Source organism: Asterias amurensis, chromosome 14 (genome assembly GCF_032118995.1).
Source record: "Asterias amurensis chromosome 14, ASM3211899v1".
NCBI classification, from domain to species: Eukaryota; Metazoa; Echinodermata; class Asteroidea; order Forcipulatida; family Asteriidae; genus Asterias; species Asterias amurensis.
Window position 1 is genome coordinate 17,098,764 of NC_092661.1, and position 27,424 is coordinate 17,126,187.

Consider the following 27,424-nt stretch of genomic DNA (forward strand, 5'->3'; position numbering starts at 1 on the left):
TATGCATTGCGGAAATATTAAAAAATTACTCTCTTTGAGGCTTTGAAAAACTAGAATGACATGGGGCTTATCCAGGACACGGCCTCGTTATATGAATTGAGGAACAAGGATGAGTGCAAATGGTGACCCAAAACATCTAAGAGAACCCTTCACTTAGTGATTGTTTAAAAAAAACTAAGACGTACATTGTTTAACTTTGTTAAAAGCTCTTTCTTTTTAAGATTTTGGTCTTGTGAAATGAATGTTGGTCCGGTGAAAATTTTGAGCTAAACAAGACTTACAGTCTTGTTAAATTTTACCACATTCGAGCCCAATGGATCGATTTCATAACGAGTAAGGTAAATGACTAGTCCTAGGAGATATCACAAACTTAAGGCTAGTCCCAAGTTGGGACGAGTTACTCATCCTAACTCGAGATAAAACTAGTCCTGCTAAGAGAAATCCACCCCTGGGGCCAATTTCACAAAGCAACAAAGTACATCGTAAGACAAATTTTCAGTGTCACTGTAGTGATTTTTATTGTGGCATCACACTTTACTTAGCGACTACGGTTGATTTGCAAGTATACGATCAATCTTAGATCTTTGTGAAATCGGCCCCATGATCGTCTCGGGTTTAACACACATCATTGATAAAACAACCCGGCCGGCTATTAACACGAGACAATTTCATCAACATTGGATCAATTTTGAGCTATGCTCAGATTGATTCAGGATAGAGAGCGTGGAAAAGATTAATCTGGCTGCTTATTTCCAGTGCATTTACAAACAGTCCGCCGCAATTAAGGCACATGAAATTGCAATTGATGAGTGAGGACTTTTAAAGGGTGCCTTAAACATTGGCAAGAGTGAATAGATTTTAGATTTGCATCGGGATACAGAATATTAATTTTGGTTTCGAACTGCCTCTAGCTATCAGGCAATCTCGGTGGTCTCGGTGGTAAGACACTGCTATAGAATAGCAAAGGTTGGGGGTTCGTATCACACACGACATGCCCGAGTAACAGCTACGCCTGTGATTTTGTTCACAGAACTTGGGAAAGTACAGTATACAGTGCTTACACACATCGGTGTATGGGTAAAATCAACATTAAGATTGAAGCTAGAAATGTTTAAAAAAAATTCCTTAACCTTACATCTTGAATCTGGGGAAAACTTCCCTGAATTATCTTTTCTCCTGCAACACAGTACGCTTTGAGAAAAGAACAAAATGAGTAGCTTTGAACCACAAATCCAAAAACTTGTTTTGAACTCGCGTGTCTAAAATCTGAAGTTTGAAAACAATGAACACACTTGTGGTGGTGTTTAACTAATTCCTTGTGATTCTGAAGACTGACTATTGCTTAAACTTTCACAGGTTATTATATCGTGTGTATGTATGATGGGTAACATAAAGTGTTGATATTAGCCTTTGACAATTACAAATGTTGTCCGAGGGCTTTAAGTTATGTCAAAGACGTCCAAATAAGGTGACAGTTATTTAAAAAAAAAAAAAAAAAGAAGAGTTGCAATCTTAGTCAGAGCATAGCTGCCCACACACTGCGAGGTGATTTTAATACATCAGAACATACACAGATTGGTTTACTTTCAGGGAACTTTAACAGTGTACAATCAGATAGAGTAAGCAGGGTCCAATTTCATAGAGCTGCTAAGCACAACAGTTTGCTTAGCATGATATTTCTTCCTTGATAAAAACAGGATTACCAACCAAATTTCCACTTGATTTTCAGGATAAGCAAACAACAGCTCTAGCTGAATACCAGTCACAAGCAATATGCAACAAACGGAAATTTGGCTGGTAATCCTGTTTTATCAAGAAAGATATTTCATGCTAAGCAAATTTTCGTGCTTAGCAGCTCTATGAAAATGGGCCCTGCTCTGTTAAAGGTAATGAATTGTGTACATCATTTTGTACGTCACAAACCCTCAGATTGTAACCACACAGATAAAGTATATCATAGCAGTAGATAACTAGTATATTAATTATATTATATCGACAACGAACAGACATACAAATATATATATTTTGGATGTAAAATAATTTCTAAACATTGTAAAGTAACTAAATATGGCAGTCATAGGCAATTGAATGTACAGTGTCTGTATGTATGATGTAGATTTATTTTTGGCTGCTAAGCTGTATTCCTCATTATTATTAAAATGTTATGTAAATGTCTCACAAGGAACAGGTTTTAACTTGTTCCCTTGATGTTAAAAGGTTGTGTGAAAATGACTTGATCGTCACTGGGAAGGAAATTACAGAAAATAAAAATTGTATTGTTGTATGGGTGAAGGGAAGACTGGATTCTCAAAGTGTCTTATTCTTCGTTGTATTTGTCCGTATTGTTGTCACATTTCTAAAATGTTGTTTTCCGAATTGAAATCAACCCTGGCAGGGATCAGGGTTGAAAATCTCAATCCGGATTGAAATTGCATTTTTCGGCATGAACCGTTATCGGTTCACACATTAGCCAGTTCACATAAAGACCAGTGTGAATATTGCTTGTCATCCGTGTCGAAAATAAGCAAGGCTGAACCGAAAAGGACCCGGGTGTACGTTTCAACACGGTTCAAAATGGAGGTAGTGTGAAACGAACTCACTCCATGGTAGTGAAGTTAATAACGTTCCTCTATAAACTAAAGTAGTCCCAGCCGGTTCTACTCCCCCCCCCCCCCCCCCCCACAGGTAATACAATCATCAATGTAGTTAAAAAGTAGGACAGTTTTTTTTTTATCAGAACTGAAAAGTCTCCCGCTATCCGAGCATCAACTCCATACTAGTAGAATAAACATCAAGATTGTTCTCTAAAAAAACAAAATCTACCTGGCATGAAGACACACGAATGGTATCACCACAAACCAAATATATATCAATACCTCAACATGCAATGCCTCAAATCCCAAATACTCTTACTAGTTACCCGAGTCTGCTAAGCGAAACCATTCAGTGCTTAAACAGATCTCCCCAATTATCAGCACAATGAACATGAATCCCAGGTGTTCAACTAATAATTGATTTCCAAACCCACAGCAGAGTGTTGGTGCTTCTCTGTCCAGAGTTACGCCCTGCAGCAATGTAGTGATATATATTGTTTTAATTGGGTCACAATCCACCTGTCTATGTAATCTTACTCCGTCACTCTGAAAGACTTTTTTCCAATCTCTGTTTCAATCAAATAATTTAACCCATTTCTTCCGATCGAGCCAAGCCCTTATTGATGGTAGGCGTAGATAGAAGTCACCGATGTTAGAGATACCCACTCATGACAATCCTTGTGACGTTCGATACCATCTTTAGTACAGTTTCACTTCGGTTTACTTCCACAGTAACAAAATCTAATACAATGTTAACGAGGTACTGCAACCTGCAGTAACCAATGCAACCTTGTAGAATTTAATGGGTGGGGCGTCGCAAGGTTAAGATATTTTGGCTGCTGTTGACCTAGGCTTTATTCCAGTCCTGTTCTTCTAGCACACTCATTACTTACTTATAAACAACAATTCTCAAAGATGGGCCTTAACAAAATTGTAATCAATCTCTTTCGTTATATTGGTCATTGTTTTCAGTCACCATAAAATACCTAGTGTTAATATTAGAAGTCTCCCGAACACAATCTACTCCGCAAGAGTAGAATAAAGAAAGACAGTTCTCTATAAACAAACTCTACCTGGCAAGTAGATACACACATGGTGTTTCCGCAAAACAAATATATGATACCTCACCATGCAATGCCTCAAATCCTATACATATATAGTACGTTTCTTTTAGTTTTAATTTTGTTAAGACAATAGATATTGACTACAATGTGTTATCATAGTTATGCCGCTGTTATTAGTATAAAAAAGGGTATTAAACAGCTACACATTGTAACTAGTATACACTGAACAAAACCATTGGATTGCCTTACCTTATCTGTCTTCTTATTACTGATGAACAACGGCGACGTCTTCTTCTTTGGAGCCACTGTCTTGGTAGATGGAGAGGCCGACCTCGCTCTGGACTCCGGGATCCCACTGAACATTCTTGGTAGTCTGCTCTTAGTCGGTGACCCAAGGGTCGGTGGGTTTCTCTGTGTGGTTCTGGCTGACTCACGAGTTGACTCTGGGCTTGTGTTTTCCTGAGGTGCCTTGGTGGAGGCGGGTGTCTCACTAGAGGAGGGTGTTTTTGCTCTTGATTTGTTCCTGGAGTCCTTTTTCGCCGGGTCAGTTGAGGCAGAGGGAGTAGGGGAAGGAAGAGCAGATGGGCCTTGAGATGTGTCTTGAGCCTCCGTGTATGGGGAAGGCATCTGATCAGATGTGTCTTGGATCAGCTCGGCTGATGCGGATGGTTGCAAGGAGTAGAGAGGTGTGTCCTTGTAGCCATTGGTGGGAGAGGTATCACCTGGTTCCTTCATTCTCGACACCTCATTAAGTCCAACTGTTCCTTCGTCATAACTACTCTCATCCAGTGTACATGTAGAATCCTGCTGGGATAATTGCAATGAGGACATCTCCAAATTCAACGCCTCAATCTCTTGACTCTTGGGCCTGTTGAAGTCATCGTCAGGGAACCCTTGCTTAAGGTTGCTGACTAAAGATGGCCCTGAAAAGCTTATGGCGAGTTTGCTTGGCTTCAGCTGTCGGCTGCTGAGTGCTTGAGATAAGTGGGACCTATCTCTGTTGGCGTAGGCTGTAGATGACGTTTTGCAGGCCCTCTTAGGCGAGGGGCTGCGACTGCCTTGCTCTCGAATCATGAGATTTCTTACGGCTCCTCGAGGAATGTGGACTGGTATATCTGCAGCAGGTCTGCCAGGATGTGCTTTCAAGCCACTTAATGGTAGACCCCTTCCCTGACCCTTGGCTGGCGACACAGTGAGTCCCTTCATGGACTGAATGTCACTGGCACTTGACTGTTCTTGTGGTTCTAGTGCCGTTACTTCAGTTTTGATTCCTGGCAAACACTGGTCACCCTTTGAGGCACTGGTGCCTACCGTCGCACTGCTCTGTCCGTTCTGTTGAATGCTTTCCTGGTGGGTTGGAAAGGATAGCAAGTTTTCAACTCCACCCCTCTGTAAGTCATGATGAGGCGACTGTTGAGCTATTTCGCTAAGCAAGTTCACAAGGACAGCATCCTGGGACATGCCTTTCATGTCTATTAGATGCTCGATCAGTAAGTTCTGTCGATGAATCAATGCAGTGTCTACCAAGGCTGCATCATGCTTTACTGCTGTAGAATGGACATCCTTGCTAGCTAAGCTGGTGGTAGGACCTTCTTCAGATGTCTCTCCTTCAGGAGGAGTATGGTCAGTCATTTCTTCCTGTTGTACTTTACCATTACCTCCTCCTGGGAGGGTACCTTCTCCTGGGGAGTTACTTCCTCCTGGGAAGCTACTTCCTCCAGGACAGCTACTTCCTCCAGGACTACCACCTCCAGGACTACTACCATCTCCTGTTGAGCTGTCTCCGGTTGGATCATCTCGAGGAGGCAGATCATTCCCGACAGACGCATCGCCTGCTGATTCTTCCGAATCAAGAGCCGTCTTCATGGCTTGCTCTACTATCGCCAGACTCATCTCACGAGCGACTGTGAAGGCTGCGACATTCTCAATTTGGGAATCATCAATCTGAGTCTGCACAAGTGGGGGCTCTGGCGAAGGTGGTAGACTTGTGCGGAGGGTATCGTCAAACGCATCCTTACTGTCCAAATCTTGTGTGGGGACGTCATCATCCAGGATGGAAGCATCTCCTTGGCTCTTATCAGTACCTAGAGGCGAGTGCAAGATGCTGTCCTGCTTGCCTTGATCGGCATACTTGCTCATCTGAGGTATTTCAATACTTACAGCGTCAGAGGCTTGTGATTCACATGTAGATGTAAAGGCACAGACAGTAAATCTAAAAAGGACAAATAATAAAATAAGTTGATTTCGAGTAGTTACGATACATCTCAAATAATGCACCAAAGCTCAAAAATATCTTAAAGCGATTCGATATTTCCTTGACTTCCTCAAATTTTTAACCTCTGTAACCCTTTTGGGGTTAAAGGCCCTAAATAAAAGCCGTTCTATTATTATTATAATTATTATTGTTATTATTATTATTATTATTATTATTATTATTATTATTATTATTGTTATAGCTCATTTAAGAGTGGATAGTAAGATATCTGCTTTGTAACAGATGGGCCAGAATCCAATTTGTAGAGTTTTCTTGGAGTTTGAAAACGCAGTGGCAATACAATCCCAGCCAAAATGGTCCCCAGGTTCCCCCAACAATGTCATTATCTCATGCAGGAATGCTGACCATGCAATGAGAGCCAACATTGACTGGGAGCCGGTTCGATTTGGCCAGGCAGGCAGGCAGGATATTCAGTCTTTGGGAAAGAGAAGGAAAATTTTATCAAACAAATCGAAAAGGCACTGGACACTATTGGTAATTACATGTACTCAAAATCATTATTATCATAAAACCTTACTTGATTACGAGTAATGGGGAGAGGTTGATTGATCGTATAAAACATTGTGAGAAACAGCTCCCTCTGAAGTGACGTAGTTTTTGAGAAAGAAGTATTTTCCACGAATTCGATTTTGAGACCTCAGATTTAGAATTTGAGGTATCGAAACCAAGTATCTAAAGCACACAACTTCGTGTGACCATGGTATGACAAAGGTGTTTTTTATTTCATTAATATCTCGCAACTTCGACGACCGATTGAGCTCAAATTTTATGCATATGTTGAGATACACCAACTGTGAAGACCAGTCTTTGACAATTACCAATAGTGTCCAGTGTCTTAAAATCAAACTCTAGGAGAAGAATTTCATGCTCGGCCAGGGTTGTAGTTGTAGATAATTGTGATGAACTGACCTGTACAGTCCTGGCAAGAGCCCTCCCAGAATTGCTTGGGTTGTTGGTACTTCAATGGACTCAAGAGGGCGCTTGTCTTTATTGATATACAGCCGATAGCCGAGGACAGAGCTGACTGCACTGGACACTGACGATCCATCGACGATTGAGGAAGGGGTCCAATTAAGGGAGAGGCTCGTGTCGGAGCGCAAAGATACACGGACGTTCTGAGGTTTACGTGGGATACTAGTAGCTGGAGAAGATTTCTCAAGTTCTCCTGGGCGATCAAGAGTCTGTTGAAGGAAATCAGAGACACAGAAAATTTACGGATTAGATTGATTTTTTTAGGGAAAATTAAAAAGTGTGAGGTTTTGATGCAATGAAAATATGAAAGTGTGGCAAAGATTTCTAGATTAATAATCCTAACAGGCATACAGTGATCAAACTCTCAAATCGATCCCCGGGCTTTTGGCACATCTGTATACATGTACATGTAGAACCAGATATCTCAAAAACACTACCAAAACACAATGAAATTTTCACAGGTTACTACAACTTCAACGGATTGAAACAAACAATGGGTTCCAATTACCAAATGTATACAATCCCTTTAACCCACGAAAATTCTTTATGTTTTTCTGAAGCTTTTAGCAAATCTATTTTGATAAAGCTCTGTATTTAAAGACACTGGACACTATTGGTAATTTTCAAAGACCAGTCTTCTCACTCAGTGTATCTCAACATTTGCACATAATAACCAACCTGTAAAATTTCAACTCAATTGGTCGTCGAAGTTGCGAGATAATAATGGAAGAAAAAAGTTGTGTGCTTTTAGATGCTTGATTTCGAGACCTCAAGATTTTATTCTGAGGTTTCAAAATCAAGTTCGTGGAAAACTACCTCTTTCTCGAAAACTACGCTACTTCAGAGGGAGCCGTTTCTCACAATGTTTTATACTATCAACAGCTTGCGTTACTCGTAACCAAGTAAGGTTTTACGATAATAAATATTTTGAGTAATTACCAATAGCTGCCTTTTAAAACACAATTCAGCCTTTGGCTGTGAATTTTAAACGTAAAAAAAAAATAATAATAATAAAACCTACCAGTGGTCTTGTCAGTGAGCGCAATGGAGATGCTATTTGAGTGATTTGATCTGACGGTTGACTATCGTTCAATCCACCTGATGATATCAGGCTTACAATGGCATCCATCGACTCCTGCAACTTCTTCACCTGGACGTAACAAAAGCACAAGTAGGTATGAATAACAAAGCTTACAAAGGGAGGTTTTAAAGTGGCACGTTGCCTTGGTTTAGACGAGTTGGTCTATGACTAAAAGCGTTTGAAACCGTAGACAAATATCCATACAAATAAGCCTCTAAATTGCAGTGGGTTTTCCTTTTACTTAGAGAACTAAACACGGTTGGCTATTTTGTGAAGTCCAAAAAATTGACTCCGCAAATTGGTGTCTCATGTTTAGTTCCTGACGTATAATCAAGGCAACGTGTCTCTTTACATTTTTTCAAGTTTACACTCTTGAAGTTTTTTGACACTCTCCGTTTCCAATAGAAAGTGGTAAAGTTTTACAAAATTGGAACCTCACAATAAGTGATTTCATAATGCCTTTTTACATGATACTCTTTTAGAGCGCAAAAAAAATTTGATACATTGCCAGCATGCATTCTTGACATTACACGTACTAGGCATTCTACGCTTACACAGCTAGCAAAAAATTCAGTGCTTGCACTGCAAGAGGAGAATGGTGATAGTAAGCGCAGATTCGGCAGTAAGAATTCGCCATAAAGTTGAGCCCTGGTTGGACTTGTAATATTTTGACCACTTCATAGGACTCTATCAATTGGAAAATAAGTGTTTCACAAAACTTAATTGGACCTTAGAGCCCCTCTTAATTAAAGTAGTAGTAATAATAATATTAAATATTGCAAGAATATGGCACTCTATGCTAAAACCTCTAAGTCTAAAAGTGGTTCAAAATGAATATAGTAACACAAATAACAATAAGCCTTGAGAAAGACTCTGCTAGGGTTACTGTTGGACACTATTGGTAATTGTCAAAGACCAGTCTTCTCACTTGGTGTATCCAGTCTTCCCACTTGGTGTCTCTCAACATTGCATAAAATAACAAGCCTGTAAAAATTTGAGCTCAATTGGTTGTCAAAGTTGCGAGATAATAATGAAAGAAAAAACACCCTTGTCACACGAAGTTGTGTGCTTTCAGATGCTTGATTTCGAGACCTCAAAATCTAGGTCTCTAAATCAAATTCGTGGAAAGTTAATTATTTCTCGAAAACTACGTACTTCAGAGGGAGCCGTTTCTCACAATGTTTTATACTATCAACTGCTACCCATTACTTGTTACCAATTAAGGTTTTATGCTAATAATTATTTTGAGTAATTACCAAAAACGTGTTTGCATTTATATCATAACTAACAATGATTGGAAAGTAGTTTGCAACAGAAAATTGTTCTTGTTTTCACAACCTAACAATGAAACATATACATGTATTTCATAAAGCTGCTTAAGCACAAAGAAAGTAACAACAAATCTGAACAGTTTCGCTTACCAAATTATGGCTTACCAGGCGAAATGCCATGTCATGTGTACCAAGTGCGACTGGTTTCTTTTGCTTAGCACTTTTGCTTAGCAGAAATTTGACAGGCAATATTTTCTGCTTTCAATCATTCTTTAGGCCTAATGGTTTTGATATTCTTTGAAAAACTAAATTTCCCATGGTGACCAAAGGTCGAAAATACAGGAAAATATATACAGGGAATATAAAATGTAAAAAGGTAATAGAATAGAACAGTAACAAAGATAGAAATATCAAAAACAAAAATTCAGGAAAAAATAATGCGACTCTATGAAATTGGGCCAAAATTTCTTGAGCATACACATGATTTACTTGTTAGTCACATCACAACTAATTAGCATGAAAGACAAGAAAATTATTACACACAATTAAAAGCAGAGTTAAAACTTTCATCAATGAAATCATTTCAAACAACCAATTTAAACATAGAAAATGTCATTCAATCTGATGATGGTTCCTGCCGCATTTCTCCTTTCCCCTAGTAAAACAACATTTTCATCAATGAAATCATTTCAAACAAACAATTTAAACATAGAAAATGTCATTCAATCTGATGATAGTTCCTGCCGCATTTCTCCTTTCCCCTAGTAAAACAACATTTTCATCAATGAAATCATTTCAAACAAACAATTTAAAACAACATAGAAAATGTCATTCAATCAGATGATAGTTCCAGCCGCATTTCTCCTTTCCCCTAGTAAAACAAAATTTTCATCAATGAAATCATTTCAAACAAACAATTTAAACAACAAAGAAAATGTCATTCAATTTGATGATAGTTCCTGCCGCATTTCTCCTTTCCCCTAGTAAAACAAATAAATAAACATGGACAGGAGAAAAACAACACAATAAAATCACATCATCATAATCTTGAGATAGACAAATACCAAAGACAAATCAAGTTAATAATTGTAATAATCACAGAGCAAATAACACACCAATATAAAACACAATTTCAAACAAGTGCAATAATACAACAATCATCAAAAAGATCAGTTCCTTCAGTTTAGTAATTTCACTAGGAAAGAAGTTTCAGAAATAACATTTCCAAAATGAAACATGTGGCTGATGACTTGTTTCAGATCAACCGTTCTTGAAAAATGTGAGCAAATATGATATTTGATGAATTGACGTCATATCGTTGCCACCTTAAGACATGTTAGAGATACAAGGAGGATGAAACAATAGAAAATGCACTGCTACATGTACGAGGTCGCAACAGACATGAAGGGCCGATGAGAAACCCCGTTTGACCTCATTTGATGCGGGGGCCGATCCACTCTGAATGTGCGCACAATAAAGGTAGCCTGCAAAAGAGGAATAAAGTCAAAGAGCAACTGGTCCCCTCTCTCACTCTTCTTTGAGCTTGTGATATGTCTAACTTTATGCGGTTTAGGATGACCATGTAATAAAACATAATTTATTTGAAGTGCGATCACACCAAATTACTTGCATTTTAACAAGCGCAAACTCAGTGCCCCTCAAGTGATTAAAACTTGTTAAAAAGCATATCTGCAAAGCAGTCACTTTTGATAGCCAATCAGTGCTGTTTTTCAGACCTGGTACCTCCCTACCAGGGGTTTGTGACGAGAGGTATCAATAAAACAGTGCAATTGCCATGGTAGCAAGGCTGCACTACTATCATACACCAAAAAGCCATGTTCCCAATGGACTTTTTATGTTTTAAGTACCACGACTTTTCTGTAGAATGACAAAATTAAATCCAAACGAGACACATGGTAAACTGCCCTCCCTGTCAACTCGCCGCGACCGTGATGTAAAACGCTATGCAAACGTCGCGGAATATAAGTCCAGGTGGGAACGCACGGTAGAGTTACACCAAAGCCAGTCACGGTTACTTTCTGCGTGGTAGCGGAAGAAAAAGTCAAATTTGTACCTGCTGCTGGAGGTTTTCCTGATTTGAGGTCGTAGGTCTTTCGCTCTCCTCAGGGAAGACAAAGACCTCTGCATTGTCCTCCTTGGTCTTCTTGAAGAGTGGGGACGTAGCGACAGTCTTCATCTGTCTCTTACCGGGGAATCCTTCCTCACTGATCTCTACATCGTGTTTCCAATCATGTAACGTCTTCACCTGTGAAGGAAAATGGGAAAGTTTCTAACATTAGGGAAAGTTTGAAATATACACCACGGATAAAGAACATTAGTTTGTGTTTTCTTTATACAGATATGTGTTAGCACTGTAGTGCTTTCCCGAGTTGTTAAAAAAAACACAGGCCTATTACTCTGATAGGATTCTAACCCCTGACCTTTGCTATTCTAGAGCAGCGTCTTACCAACTAGAGCACCGAGATTGCCCAGTAGCTAGTGGCAGTTCAATCCTATTTTTAAGCAGCGGATAAGAGATGTTAAATGTGCATCGGGATAAAGAATATTCATTTTGGCGTTTACCAAATAGTTTTAACAATAATTTTTACCAATTAATATTATTTTTTTCACAGAACTCGGGAAAGAACTGAGTATACAGTGGACACTATCGGTAATTGTCTAATACCAGTCTTCTCCCTTGGTGTATCTCAACATGCATAAAATAACAAACCTGTGAAAATTTGAGCTCAATTGGTCGTTGAAGTTGCGAGATAATAATGAAAGAAAAAAACACCCTTGTCACAGGAAGTTGTGTGCTTTCAGATGCTTGATTTCGAGACCTCAAAATCTAATTCTGAGGTCTCAAAATCAAATTCTTGGAAATAACTTCTATCGAAAACTACGTTACCTTAGAGGGAGCCGTTTCTCACAATGTTTTATACTATCAACAGCTCTCCATTGCTTGTTACCAAGTAAGGTTTCATGCTAATAATTATTTTGAGTAATTACCAATAATGTCCTCTGCCTTTGAATCTACATTATTCTTTGACTCCAAAAACAAATCTCATAATCCGATTCTATGATTGTTCTAACATACCTGGGACCAAAGAAGTTTCAGGGCCTCCATCTGCAGAGTACGCAGCTGTTTCTCTTGCTCGTATAACTGCCTCGTTCTTAAAACAAAAAAACAAAACAAAAAGGACATGTGTAATTTGTTTTCATTACCAATAAACAATTTATGGGTATAAACAATGTATTGAGCCCTTGCTACGCTCACCATTTTGGTGGTCAATAGGTTTATGTGTAAACGCCGACTCGCCTAAAATGTGCACTTCGCTGAATTACGCACAATGACATTGCCCACCAGTATGGCGCAACCAAGATATTCTGATGATGACGTCAGGCGAATTGGGTCAATACAGAAATGATTTCATCCAGCAAACTTGTATAGCAAAATATTTAGACTAAACATGTATAACATAAATTGTACTGAAAGATAATATTGAATAGCAAATTGTGATTTTTGATGAGTAGCAACTGATAGATAATGTGTAGCATTTTGCCAAAAAGCTAAACAAGGGAAATCGTCTAGCGATACAACATTTTATGGGGGAAGAGTAATTTTTGTTTTTCATTGAATACACAATATTTGTTTTCATAAGTTACATAAACTTGTTTTCACTGAAAACACGCTGGTGGTGGCTGATGCACATCCGTTTGTGTGTTTGCCTAGTAGACATTTCTATGACATTTGCCAGCCATGGCGTTTGCCTGTACACATGCATGAATGTATTTAGCCAGCCTTGCTACCATGGGCAGCGCGCCGTATCGATGCCTCTCGTCACTAACCCCTGGGAGGGATGTACTGGGAAACAACGCTAATTGGCTCATGAAATTGTTTATGCATTAGATGTAAAGTGCGTAGTTTTAAGATATTATTTGTATGTTGATCACGCCCGCATTTTTTATGGCACGAATACATTTTGTTTAAACAAAACTTTTTTAAGACGAAAGACATGTGTACGCGCGTAGAAAGGATTGAATATAGGCGCTCAAATTCCAGGGATTATGATTGAACAAGGCATGCTGGGAAAAAATGGCGCTGCGAGATCGATCACCCCTGGGAATGAGGTTGGTATTTAGCATACAATGGAAGGCTAGTTACCTTTCCAGTTCAGTATTGAGAAACTTGATGTGGTCGTCCACCCTCTGGACTCTGATGGCATTCTGGGTGTCGATGACTACCGGTTACGCCGTCTTGCACTGTGACCTCTCCAGAAAGCTTGAATCTTAACGCTGCCTTGGCCTGCTTGTCTTGACTGAATAAAGAAGACGCAGAATCATTGTATCAAAAGAAATGAAATGAAATAATTGTTGGTCTTAAATAACTATCTGTTACTTCAAAATGAATAGTATCTTCAATAAAGAAAAACATTTAAAAGAAAAAAAACTCCAGTTTTCTTTAGATCATGTTGTGTAATGGACTCTACTTTTCTCATTTAAATAAAAAAAATTCATGAATGCAAGTTTTTTTTTGAAAATCACAATAAGAAACCTTCAAAGACAAACCTTACATACTGTATTTGAACAAACATAACGTCATAATACTTGTAGCTCCTTGTAAAGGTTCACAAGGCAAAAGATCAAACCTAAGAACTAAGAAATCAACGACAAACCTGCTGGTCATTCTCGGCTGGCTCTTGGCCGCATCCTGATTGCACATCATAGAAGCACCAGCCTGCTGAGCAGACTGTGTGCTCCTCTCCTCCTCCCCTTCAGTGGATGCCTTCCTATCGGTCCGTTCCACTGTAACCCCTCTTCTATCTCTCTTCTTAGTCTGCTTCGGCGAGGTGGCCGTCGGACTCTTAGCCATCCTCCTACTATTGGCAATCTCCTTGATCCTCTTCAGCTCTGAGCTACTGAAGGTGTCGTCCTTCTTCCCCGCTTCTCGGTTCGGTGATCGGTGACGGATCAGTGTGGTACCTGTTGGAGTAGCTGGGTTGGTGTGTTTCCCCTGCACCGCCCGCGGTTTCCGACTCAACTTCGGGCTAGGGGTGACATGGACTTTAGCCTTCTTGGTTGCAGCCCCGACCTTAGCAAGTGGCTTCATCGGCCTTCTGTCATACTCATCGTACTTTGTCGTACTATGGGTCGACTGCGGAGATGCAAGTTTCCCGGAGAAGTCATGACCTATGTCCTTTTGACCCGAGGACAAGAGTGACATATCCTTGTGGAATGTGAATGCTGTGTAGGGACGCTGCTGGGGCTTGACCTCTGCGGGGATTGGGTCAACATCGCGAGAGGGGATGGCATGGGGAGGGGCTGTTGAGGGTCGCTGGTCGATCGCCTTAGTCGGGGAGGATGCAGTGGACACTGGCAAGTATTGAGACTCGGAGGCTAGCTGACTTGTGTTACTCATAGTTTCTTCATCTGAAAAAAAAAATCAATATCTAAATAAGTTTTAATAGTGACTTTCCGTCAATCATCACCAAAAACCAAAACGACTGGCTCTCTCAAACACTCATCTTATAAGGAACTAACACATATTATGACCACAACTCCGACCGACACTGATGAATCTTTTAGTTTGCACAGAAAAGTCTCCCGACCAACAAACTACTCCGCGGTAGTAGAATATAAAGCAAGACAGTTGTCTAGAGAACAAAATCCACCTACTTTCTCCAGAAGACGATCAGAGCATACTGATCGAAACGTCGAGTTGAAACCAACGGTTCTTTTCAGAACCACCCCAACTCATTAGAGATAGTCATTACATGGTGTTACCGCAAACCTTTCCATATAAAATCTACATGGCAAGTAGATACACACATGGTGTTACCCCAAACCACATTTAGGCACATGTAACAGGTGCAACCTTGATTAGAGCCCAAATTTTTGTGCTTAGCAGCGCTATGAAATTGGGCCCAGTAATGAGAGACCAATTATCCATCCTAAAACTAGCTGGACATACATGTATGAACCTATTGTACTTTAAGGGCCTAGTCACACAAAGCAACTTTTGCAGGCACCTTGGAGTTAACCAACTGCAGTCCATGCTACAGAACCATTAAAGTAGAAGATGAGTTATTTTCCAAACATTGTCTTACAATCCACAAGAAAAATGGGTGAAAATTGAAATGTAAATGGCCTTTGTACTTGGAGATTGCCTGGAACTGGGTGCCTGTAAATTGCCTCGTGTGACATGGCCCTAAAAGAGATACATTACACTCTAATTTACAGACGACATGTATTTAAGAAGATCTTGCAATGAGAACACCCCAAGTCCTGACAATTTCCTTTCTTTGATACATGTCTCAAGGATGTTTTTGCAAAGTGAATTAAATGTTACAAGATGTAACATTGGTTATAACATGTGTATCTGCTTTGTTTGGCACAGACTTAAGCACTTTAAAAGTGCATACACATTAAATAAGTGAAAGCAAATGCAAAGCGAATGACGTGACGCAAACAACACCTAATGCCCCGTTTTTTCAGAAATTTGCTTTTCTTTCTAGTTACATGTACATCAGTAAGCAGCCATGCTATCGGTGAGGCAGGCTTGGAATATAACAATGGCCTTGAGACAGCTAGTCTACTAATCAGAGATGTGATAGGCTGTTGAAATAAAACTGAACTATGAGTGCAAAGCGTGAAAGCTTGCGAGCACGAAAGCTTGCTTCCAAACATTTATCTTTGGTTTTAAAAGCCCTACTCTGCATTCTGCAATCTGGGGTGTTCCATTGTTTAATCTTCATTTTCTTATGAATTTGATTAAACATATAATATATATATATATATATATTTTTTTTGGGGGGGGAAAGCCAGTGGTGGATTTCACAAAGAGTTAAGAATAATCTTGAGTTAGGACGAGTTACTCGAGTTACTCGTCCTAACTTGGGAAAAGCAATATGTTTTGTATACCACCTAGGACTAGTCCTAGTTCTCAGACGAGAACCGGTGTATACCACCTACATGTAGGACTAGTCCCATTTTTTTGTGAAATCGACCCCTGGGGTTTAAAGAAAATAAAATTCTGGTTCAAAACAGAGAAATCCCATCCCTGACTGAACTCACCTTCTAGATCCTGCAGCACCATATCTAGCAAGTTTTCTCTTTCCATAGCGCCAGGTTTGAAGTTCAATTGCACAGGCTGTCCCGCCGCTGTTGTCGACTCCCAAGCCGTCCCTGGTACTCCTCCTACCTGCCTGGTGTCCTGCATCCCCTGAAGAGAGAAGGACACAGCGTCAGAGTGGACCCCTCCTTCCATCGGAGATTTGGGTGATTTCTTCCCGGAGCTCTTGCCAGTGGCAGGAGTGCTCTGCCTCGGTGAGTGTCTTTGGTGTGGACCTCCCTGGTGAGGGGATCTTTCGGAGGGACCACTGGCGGGATTTTGATGGTGGGACATGGTGGGAGGGCGTTGGAGCTGCTGTTGGTGAAGACGCTGCTGTTGTAAGATCTTGACCAGTTTCTCATCTTCTTTTGTCTGCAGCTGTTAAATAAAATATTTATCATATATTTTTTTTCGGCCACCATCAAGGACTGGAATGCCTTACCCGGGAGTGTGATTACTAGTAACTCATTAGATATCTTCACATCAAAAATTAAGCCATCCCATCCACACAATACGCAAAGCTGGTGTGATGTTTCTTTAGAACTTTTTTTTGCCGGCTCAACTATACAGATACAGATACATATATCTTTGAATAAATGAGCACAAGATTTGTGGCTTTACTATCCCCAAGTAAATTCTAAAACATTTGAATAGCTTATTTTCATTTCCCTATTGCCTGGAACAACAACATTGGGTATCCTGTTTTTATCAAGGAAGAAATTTCATGCTATGCAAATTTTTGTGTTTAGCATGTTTTGTGTCGGGCCCTGATGAGCACACCCTGGTACCATTGTTGCCTTAACACTAAAAATAGGCCAAACTTCCATAAATTGATTTCAGAATTTTTCCCCAACAGTTTTGAAAAATTCTGGAAAGAACCCTGCACAATTAGTTGACGATGTAATATCAACATACTCTATCATGTATCTAAGTAATAGTACCCAACAAATAAATGAATTATAGCACAAATAAAAAGGATTTGTTTTCTTTAGAACTTTATCAGTTTAACTTTCTTACTTTTTTAAAGACCACGATATTGAAACTAGGACACTTTTGTTTGTGGAAACAACCAATGGTTTCCGTTGTAGTTATGATTGTCATTTCCTTGTTTGATTTTGAAGTTACATATATTCAGTGTCACAAGACCTCACTGCGAGAGATTAGAAGCTTAATGTACCACTGGCAGGAAGGCTGACCTCAGGGACCGAGCCTGTCTCTAGTAATGAGTGATGATTGACAGATCCTACAGTACAGAGATGCTCATAGGGGGAAGTAAGGACTGTGTGCTGAAAATAATGACCTGAGCCCAATTACATAGAGTTGCTTATAAAGGCAGTGGACACCATTGGTAATTCCTCAAAAAAAAGATTAACATAAAACCTTACTTGGTAACGAGTAATGGGGAGAGGTTGATGGTATAAAACATTGTGAGAAACAGCTCCCTCTGAAGTGACATACATGTAGTATTCAAGAAAGAAGTAATTTTCCACGAGTTTGGTTTTGAGACTTCAGATTCAGAATATGAGAACTTGAAATCAAGCAGGAAGCACACAATATCTTCGTGTGACATCTTCGGTGTTTTTTCTGTCATTATTATCTCGCAACTTTGACGACCAATTGTTTCACAACAAGGTTTGTTACAAGGTTTGTTATTTTATGCATATGTTGAGATACACCAAGTGAGAAGATTGGTTTTTAACAACTACCAATACTGTCCAGTGAACTTAAGCAGAAAGTATTGTTGAACAATTTCATGCTTGGCAGAAATGAGCAGGATACCAGTCGTAAACTGTACATGTGACATAGAGCTTTCGCTGGTAACCCTGTTATAATAATTATGTTGTGCTTGGCTAATTTGAGTGCATAAATACAAAACACGATTTGCGCACAGCAACATGCAGACAATTCATGTTTTGCATTTGCAGTGACGTTAGGGAGTTGTATGATGTACATGTATCTTTGTGCAAGTGTAAAAATGGTATCTCAATACTGGTTACACGCGAGTTTGAAATTGTTGAAAAAGGTTGCTTCTTGCTAAAGGGATAACCCAGATGTAAATGTATGTACATACATACAAAACAAGTACATGTACACGCTGAGACACAACATGTTTGCATTTTCTCTTATGGTCGTCTGTAATTGTGGTCGTCTTCAAACCCTCCCCCTTCTGTTTTTTTCTAGTGGGATGGGTGGTTTTTAACCGTGGGGTGGGTTTTAGGGTACATTCTTTGTGGCAGGACGGCTTTGTAGAGGTGCAGGTCACCTGTTCCTCCTCACTACTCACTGGCTTTTTTTTTATAGCTATTTTGCTTATTTGTTTCTTTATGTATCCATTTGTATGTTTACATTTTTATGCCAGTGTAAAGTCTGATAAAACTTAACATTGATCACTTGGTGTGAGATACAGCTTTTTGCAAAATTGAGATACGAGTTCTACGCACTTTAAAAGCAATGATACCATATTGAATTTACCTCAGTTTCAGCTGGGACAGGGCATGTGTGGCTGAGAAACTCCACAAGCTGGGCATGCTGGCCTGGATGGAATGAACGCCCCTTCCCTTGACTGTACAACCACTCCCCTTTCAAACTGAGACATTGAAAGAAAACAAGATACAGAGGTCAAATCAGAAACCACAAGTGGGGCACAAGCTGGGCATGCTGGCCTGGATGGAATGAACGCCCCTTCCCTTGACTGTACAACCACTCCCCTTTCAAACTGAGATTGAACGGAAACAAGATACAGAGGTCAAAATGATACATTATGATCAAACTTTCCTAAAATAAGACAATGTCTTAAAAAAGACTAATCCCGGCAGGAAATTAAAAATTGTTTTCAAGTCTAAATAGAAAAAGGAAATTCAACTTAACAGGTGATGAGTAAAAACTGTGAGTAGCAAGTGCATCATTCTAATTAGCAAGAAAATTCACAGAAATTACAAATGCTTCGTATAAATTAGGCTGTTATACTTGCTTTTAGGTTGCACAGGGTTCAGTCCTTGGTCCACCCGGGGAAACTAATCAAAAGTCAGGCCTGATACTTCACGAAGGCAATGGAGGTGATTGCCTCCTTTAGCCCCTTGCCATTGCCTTGGTGCCCTTTAAATGCTCCAGTATATTTCTACTGAGTAGAAATATACAATTTCCTCATAGGGTGCCCTTTGCCAAAGGAGAAAATGCCTTGGTGCCCTTGCCCTTTCAAAAACGAAGCATACAGGCCTGACAATTTTTTAGAGCATTTTGAGTGACAACATGGAACACCAAGGGCCCCATTTCATAGCACTGCTCAATAATGACCAAACTTTGGGGCTAACTAAAGCAGAAATGTCTCTGAAGCGTTTAAGTGTATCTCACATGTTCGCAAGACAATAAGGCGGCCAGCTTGCACAATCACCATGTATTTACACTACTACATCATTCACTCCTATACAGTACACACCGGAAGGTTAGCATGTCTTATCAGGGCCCAATTTCATAGAGCTGCTTAAGCAAACAAAATTTGCTTAAGCAAAAACATCTTTGCTTTGTAAAATCAGATTACCGGCCAAGACTCCACTCAATTGTTATGCTAGGTAAACAACAGGGGCCAATTTCATAGAGCTGCTTAAGCAAAAAATTTGCTTAAGCACGGAAACAGCTCTCTTATTTTACACATGTTACTGGCCAAAATTTCATGCCATATACATTGCTTGTGACTGGTATTTAGCTGTTGTTTACATAGCATAACATTTGAGTGGAGTCTAGGCCGGTAATCTGATTTTACTAAGCAAGGATTTTTTTGCTTAAGCAAAATTTTGTGCTTAAGCAGCTCTATGAAATTGGGCCCAGCTAAACATTAGTCACAAGCAATGTATGTACATGGAATGAAATTCTTGCCAGTAACATGTGTAAAATAAGAGAGCTGTTTCCGTGCTTAAGCAAATTTTTTGCTTAAGCAGCTCTATGGAATTGGGCCCAGGCGCTTACAGTTAGCTGCGCTATAAAATGATAAGCGGAGAGTAAGCACAAAATCAGCCAGTTTTAACGGCAGCTGAAGCGATTTGGCCCTGGATCTCTAAAGGCTCAAGCATAAACCCATATTGCCTTTCCCAGCTTACTACAAATCCAGGGCTCTGTACTTCGTTCTTGAAAGGGCAAGGGCATGAAAGGGGAAGGTCACCAAGGCATTTTCTTCCTGGTAAAGGGCACCCTATGAGGAAACTGTACATTTCTACTGTAGACACTGGTAGAGCATTTCAAGGGCACCAATGCAATGACCAGGGCCCAATTTCATAGGGCTGCTTAGCGGCAGATTTTGTGCTTACTGTGCAATTTCTATTTCATAGCGCTGCTAACCTGTGAAATATGCTAGGGCTTAAGCAAATTTTTCTGTGGCAGTAAGCACGCAAATTTGCTTACCGTTAAGCAGCGCTATGCCCTCGGCCCAATATCATAAAGCCTGTAAGCACAGAAACTTGCTAAGCACAGAAAACTCTTGCTCAGTAAAAATAGGTTACCAGCCAAAATACCATACATTTACCATTGCTGTGACTGGTACCCTGCTCATTTCGGGCTCATCAGCAAAGAAATATGCAAAGCATAATGTTCTGCTAAATAGATTTATGAAATTGGGCCCCAGGGGGGCATGGAGGTAATCGCCTCTGTTGCCTCTGTGAAGTATCAGGCCTGTTAAAATACATGTACATACCAGGGCCCAGTTTCATAGCACTGCTGAGCGGCCAATTTTGTGCTTACTGTGCAATTTCCATTTCATAGCGCTGCAAACAAGAAGCACATGAAAAATGCATGCCAACCTTCCGATGCTAACCTTCCGGTGCTTACCACACGAAAATAATTGGCGTCACAAATGCAAATCTTTGGTAAACACGCAATTTATGGCCGCCCAATTTTTCTGCTAACTTGTGAAATACGCTTGCACCTTCGCAAATTTTTCTGCTACAGTAAGCACGAAAAAGTGCTAACCGTTAAGCAGCGCTGTGAAATTGGGCCCGGTACACCCAAGCCAGACACATTGACAGTGTATTTTTCCATACCTTTCTTTCTGGGTGACAACATGGCCGTCTAGTATCTTAAGACTCAAGCACCAGTTGACAATGTACGGCCTGTAATCAAAACAGCTGAATAGGCATTCTTAATGTCAAGGAAACTCATTCATTATAGTGACATCCGGGAGTACTGAACGATAACAGGAAAGCCCAGGACATCTAAGACTCAAACACAAATTCTGATATAAAGTCGGCTCACACATGTTATAATAAAAGTTATCTTCTGGGGCCTTGTCACACGAAGCAACTTTTACAGGCAACCAACTGCCACTGCAGTGCATGCTACAGGACCACTATGGTAGCACATGATTAGTTTTGCAAACAATGTCTTGCAATCCACAAGGAAGTTGTGGTATTGGTTGCATGTAAGTTGCCTCATGTGGCAAGGCCTTAGTGTCTTGTCACACGAGGCAACTTTTACAGGCAACTTGGAGGCAACCACATTCAGTGCTTGCTACGGGACCACTTTGGTAGCACATTAGTCATTTTACAAACGATGTCTTACGATCCACCTTCCATTTAAAGGCAGTGGACACTCTTGGTAATTGTCAAAGACTAGCCTTCACAGTTGGTGTATCTCAACATATGCATAACAAACAAACCTGTGAAAATTTGAGCTCAATCGGTCATCGAACTTGCGAGATAATAATGAAAGAAAAAAAAACACCCTTATCACATGAAGTTGTGTGCGATAAGATGGTTGATTTTGAGACCTCAAGTTCTAAATCTGAGGTCTCAAAATCAAATTCATGGAAAATTACTTCTTTCTCAAAAACTATGGCACTTCAGAGGGAGCCGTTTCGCACAATGTTTTATACCATCAACCTCTCCCCATTACTCGTCACCAAGAAAGGTTTAATGCTAATAATTATTTTGAATAATTACCAATAGTGTCCACTGCCTTTAACCGTGGAGTAAAATCCTCCCAGGACCTCCCCAGGGCTGTATATCACGGGGATATAAGAGACACAGTGTGGAAAAGGTTTTTGAACTTCAATCTCCTTGCAGTTTGAATCAATAAGGTTGTACCTTCCCACGCCTCAGGGTTTCCTTTCCCTCGACACAAGTCAAACAATGTGGTCTTTATGCGATGCCTCACTGCCGACGTTTATAAAAAGGATACAAATTTGAGGATGAGGTTGACATTATGACGCACGGGTTGTTCATGAGGGAGAGCTGTTGAAGTTGTGACAGACAGGAAAGATACGATACCTACGGGAAGTGAAAATACAATCAGATTAATACTTGTATATATATTATTCGGTGTTACCCTTACACTAGCCTGAACGTCCGACGACATTCTTCGAGGCTCGTGAATAACGCCAGAGAGCGGCCAAAAACCGGCGTGTAGTTTGACCTCTGACCTCTGTCGTTTCACATGATACGCAGTCAAATTCCATTGCGGACTTGAGAGCAGTGACTATTTGGGCATCTATGTCACTGCACATGCATTGTATCCAATGGGAATCACTGGATCTAGCGGCAGCGACCTGTCTTTATCCTTGCAGATAAAGACAGGGGCCCAGTCTACCCTTACCCTATGTGTGCAAGCATGTATACTCAGTACAGACTTTCCCGACTTTTGTGAAGACAAAATTCAAAGGCATATTTCTCAGGTGGGATTCGAACCCACGACCTTTGCCATGTTTGCCATTCTAGAGCAGATGTCCAATCAACTAGACCACCAAGATTGTCCACTAGCTAAAAAAAATAGTCAAAATTTTGACTCCATAAAATGGCTGACCGTGTTAGTGCGCAACGTAAAAGGAAAAACAGTGCAATTTCGAGTGAAACTTTTGTGGATCATTATATTCTACTTTTAATACTTCTGACATATCTATCTAACCATTTGCATTTCATAACAAACAGTTTCAAACGCTTTTCAAAGACCAACTCGCCCGATCCAAGGCAACGTGTTCCTCTACATCATGACCCTCAACTTCCTGAGGTCAGAGTAAATATAATCCCCCTCCCTGAGTGTTGACACTACTCGGCGTTTATGGGTCTTAATCAAGGAAGCAGCTAAGTCCAACTTCATCAGATTCAATAATGACTTGATTCACGCTAAGCCATTATAAGCTAGTGTCCAACTATCTCCTTGAGACAATGTGGGCAGAGTCTGAGGGCGTCTTCAAAGATGAGCTCAACCAACCTACGAAATCATGTTAATCTTATTCGAAGGCTTTTAACCTTTAGAGGCTGCTCATTTCTGTATGATCCTCACCATACGGCCGGACACGATTAAGATATTATTAATGTGTTTAAACAGAAAGACACGCGTATAGAGACCTTTCTATTGCAATGTCACAGCCCAAGGTTTTTTTTTTTACAGTCAAATAATTTCTGTGCATGCGATGTGATCAAGATAAATGAGTTGCTTGTAAAACAATATCAATATGGGAAAACAAGCCAAAACAGGCCAACAGGTAAAATTTGCAAAAACACTTCTTTTTGTCAATTTAAATGCCCAAATATATCCTGTTTTATATATTGGTAACTTCTATATTACATAATATCAAAGGGGGTTAAAATTAGCATTTAAAGAAAAGGTACCAATGTATTTTCAATAAACAACTCAACTTCAAATTCCTTTTTCTCAGTTTCATTCTCACACATCTCTTGGTGTTTCCGTTTTCACAACTTTTGAACCAAAGGCTGTGTGTAAGTGTGTGCTTGAACCTCTTTATTGTTAATTTGTTAATTTGTAGTTCCTTTTGGTTGTTTTTTTATTCAAATGAATTAACTGTGAATAATAAACAACATGGAGGGGGCCTTTAACAGTCTCAAAGCATAGATTATAGATTATGATTGTATTACATATCCTACAAAAAGACAGATAGAGGAGACTTTACCTCCGCCAAGTCTGAGAGTTCATTTTCAGCCAGGGATAATATTTCAATGGATGTTGGAAAGTAAGCCGGTACACTCCTTAGCGTGGTCAAGATGTTACCATGAAGCAACAGTGTCTGTGGAGAGAGAATGAAATCAAAATAAACCAAATGTCAACCTTAGGTTAGTTACAAAAGGCTCCCCCTGAAGTAATATAGTTTTTAAGAAAAAAGATAATAATGAAAGAAAACACTCCCTTGTCACACCAAATTGTGTGCTTTCAGATGCTTGAGTGCGAGACCTCAAATTCTAAATCTGAGGTCTCGAAATCAAATTTGTGGAAAAATACTTCTTTCTTGAAAAGTACGCTACTTCAGAGGGAGCTGTTTCTCACAATGTTTTATACTATCAACCTCTCCCCATTACTCATTACCAAGTAAGGTTGTATTGCTAATGTATATTTTGAGTAATTACCAATTAGTGTCCACTGCCTTTAAAGCAGAATGCAGCAGCTCATTCTGTGCTTGATCTAAAGACTGCATTGTGTATGTTCTGACTTTTGTCATTTTTAATCATAATTAACCACATCCACTTAACGCTTGCTGAGCACATTTTGATTAATGTCTTCCCATTAATTGTATGAATGTACTGATCGTTTGATGGCACCGAGTGAAGTACATACATACAAATTATTATATAAATAAATGCCTTTTGTTACACATCCCCAACATCACAACATGCACAAGTCCAGTGTATGTAAAAACCATAGAAATAGAACCCGGCGAACGCTGAGCTCGGCCGCCCTCTGTGTCGTCTGTGGACGCGGCGTATCGATACCGCGCGATACGCGTGTATGGAAAAATTATTATCGCGTGACACGCGTGTATGGCAAAATGAGCATCACGTGACTCGCGTGTATGGCAAAATGGCAAAATGTCAGCGCAAACAGACCGTTTCTAGTGTGTTCATTGGTCAATGATTACGTCGCTGTATGGCAAAATTTTTTGCCATACACGCGTAAACAAATGGCGTACGCGCATCCATAAAAATGGTCTCACAACGAAACCGCAGGCACAGTGAGACACTCAGCATTCTCCGGGTTCTATTTCTATGGTATGTGTGTTGTGCACAGGCCTGGAGTTACATGATTGACTTTTACATTTTGCAAAATTAAAAATGGCCTTGTCCATCTGTTCATTCAAAGGTGAAACTCCAAGCCTGTGTGCCAGTAGATTACATGAACAAAGACTATGAATTTATAACGTCAAGATTTTTTGTGCAAACTGCAATTTAAAATGGATTTCATGGAAAAGGTCTGTCATGCACATCATGTTCAAGTACAACACATCGGGGGCCGATTTCAAAAAAGCAATTAAATTCATTGCAAGACAAGTTGTCAGTATTACCATAGAGAATTGTATTTTGACATCACAAGCAACTACGATTGATTTGCAAGTAAGATTAATTGTAGCTTTTTGTGAAATCGGCCCCTGAAGGGCCATAATTACATATGACAAATCACATGTCACCATGGTCAAGTGGTTAGACTGCCGGCTTGCATTCAAAGTTGTAGGTTCGAATACAAGCTAACTGCTGATTTAACAATGACTGGATAGAATAAGTATTGTCGTCTAGTTACTGGATCCCAATTCCTCGATTTCTGTGATTCATAATCATAGTCGTTAAACAAATATTTGTGTAAAAGAAAGGCTGTTGCCAGCTTGGTGTTTATATCCAGAGAGTTTGCCGAGTTACCTTGATGGAAAGATCTCCAAGTCTCCAATTTTGTTTTAAAAATGAACCCAGTCAGTTTTCCTTGTGGTTCGGCTGTAAGTTTTCACACCATCCCTAATTGTGTGGTAACTGGCAGCGTGCACGTATTATGAGCCTCGTTCACAAGCTTCATCTCAGTAGCATGCTCCAATTCCAGCCCCGCCCCACCCCCTTGGAGAATAGGCAATGTATTACTAAGCGCTTTTCTGTATTCACCTGGGCCTACTTTCAAAAAAGCTGTTAAAAAACAGGCCAACTGCTTGACAACGAAAGCTTAGTGCAATTTTGGCTGGTAACCAATACTATTCTGTGCTTAGCAAGTTGTTGTGGTTACAGGCTATATGAAATTGGATGGCTACATGTATCTTAAAGCGCATTGAGAAGGTTATTGTGAAATATACAAAACAATTTTATTATAGGTTTTCTAGGTCAAATTCTGCAAATGAGCAATCAATTTCATTTTCATGCGTTCGAATTAAAGCTGTTTTGCCTCTCCGGTTGTTACTGCAATTCAAATTCAGAATTCGGCCATTCAATTTCGTTTTGAGTCGAGTCAAATTCCTTTAGAACTCTGTTCAATTTAGCGTATGGACATTCTTTTTCGTGACACACACGCCTCAAGAAGCGTCTGCGAATTTGAATGATGCTTTGATGAATTGTTAAATTGAATGATTATTTTGTTAAATCGAATGACGCAACATTACCTTTGACTAATCCTAAAAAGAAATCGAATGACCTTTTTTAGTAGCACTCGATTTCGCGCGAAATAGAATAGCTTGGTGGTTATATTGGCTGCTCATTTTCCAAAATTGACCGAGAAATAATAATAATAATAACTTTCGATTTATATAGCGCCTAATAACTAACACTTAATTCTCTAAGCGCTTTACATTAGTGCCCTGGTCATAGGGCCAATAACATCCCTTTTTAATGTTTCTCAGCTCCCTTGGGAGTATACAACCTGGGCAACAGTTTATATCGCTCCAAAGGCTTTTTCATTCACAATATCAACCTCTACCCTCGCAGGTGCCCATTTATTCCCCTGGGTGAAGAGAAGCAATTATAGTAAAGTATCTTGCTCAAGGACACAAGTGTCACGACCAGGATTCGAACCCACACTCCGGTGAAAACGCACCAGAACTTGAATTCGATGCTCTTAACCACTCGGCCATGACACTCTACAAAACCTCTATTTTTTTTTATTATTAAGGCTGATCGGCAGGGTGTTATTACAGTCACAGTGAACTCCGTGCAGACAATATTTTTAAAAACATTATTTTCTGCTTTTACAGGTCCCAATTTCATAAAGCTGCTTTAGGCAAAAGAAAGTAGGGAAGCGCATAAAAAGTATTACCAGTATGTATTTGTGGCTGGTAACCGCTGCACATTAATGCTTTCCAGAAATTTTGTTT

The 27,424-nt window shown here is 39.8% G+C and overlaps 1 protein-coding gene across 1 annotated transcript in view; it reads right to left on the reverse strand.

Moving 5' to 3' along the window:
- LOC139947061 (uncharacterized) overlaps positions 1-27,424 on the reverse strand; it is a 98,690-nt gene that overhangs the window by 54,566 nt on the left and 16,700 nt on the right. Inside the window, 13 exon segments of the mRNA XM_071944887.1 lie at positions 3,908-5,870; positions 6,843-7,114; positions 7,927-8,055; positions 11,332-11,523; positions 12,355-12,430; positions 13,423-13,507; positions 13,510-13,571; positions 13,934-14,687; positions 16,332-16,746; positions 18,841-18,955; positions 21,399-21,482; positions 22,534-22,622; positions 24,263-24,376. Coding sequence (XP_071800988.1) covers positions 3,908-5,870; positions 6,843-7,114; positions 7,927-8,055; positions 11,332-11,523; positions 12,355-12,430; positions 13,423-13,507; positions 13,510-13,571; positions 13,934-14,687; positions 16,332-16,746; positions 18,841-18,955; positions 21,399-21,482; positions 22,534-22,622; positions 24,263-24,376 — 4,350 coding nt within the window.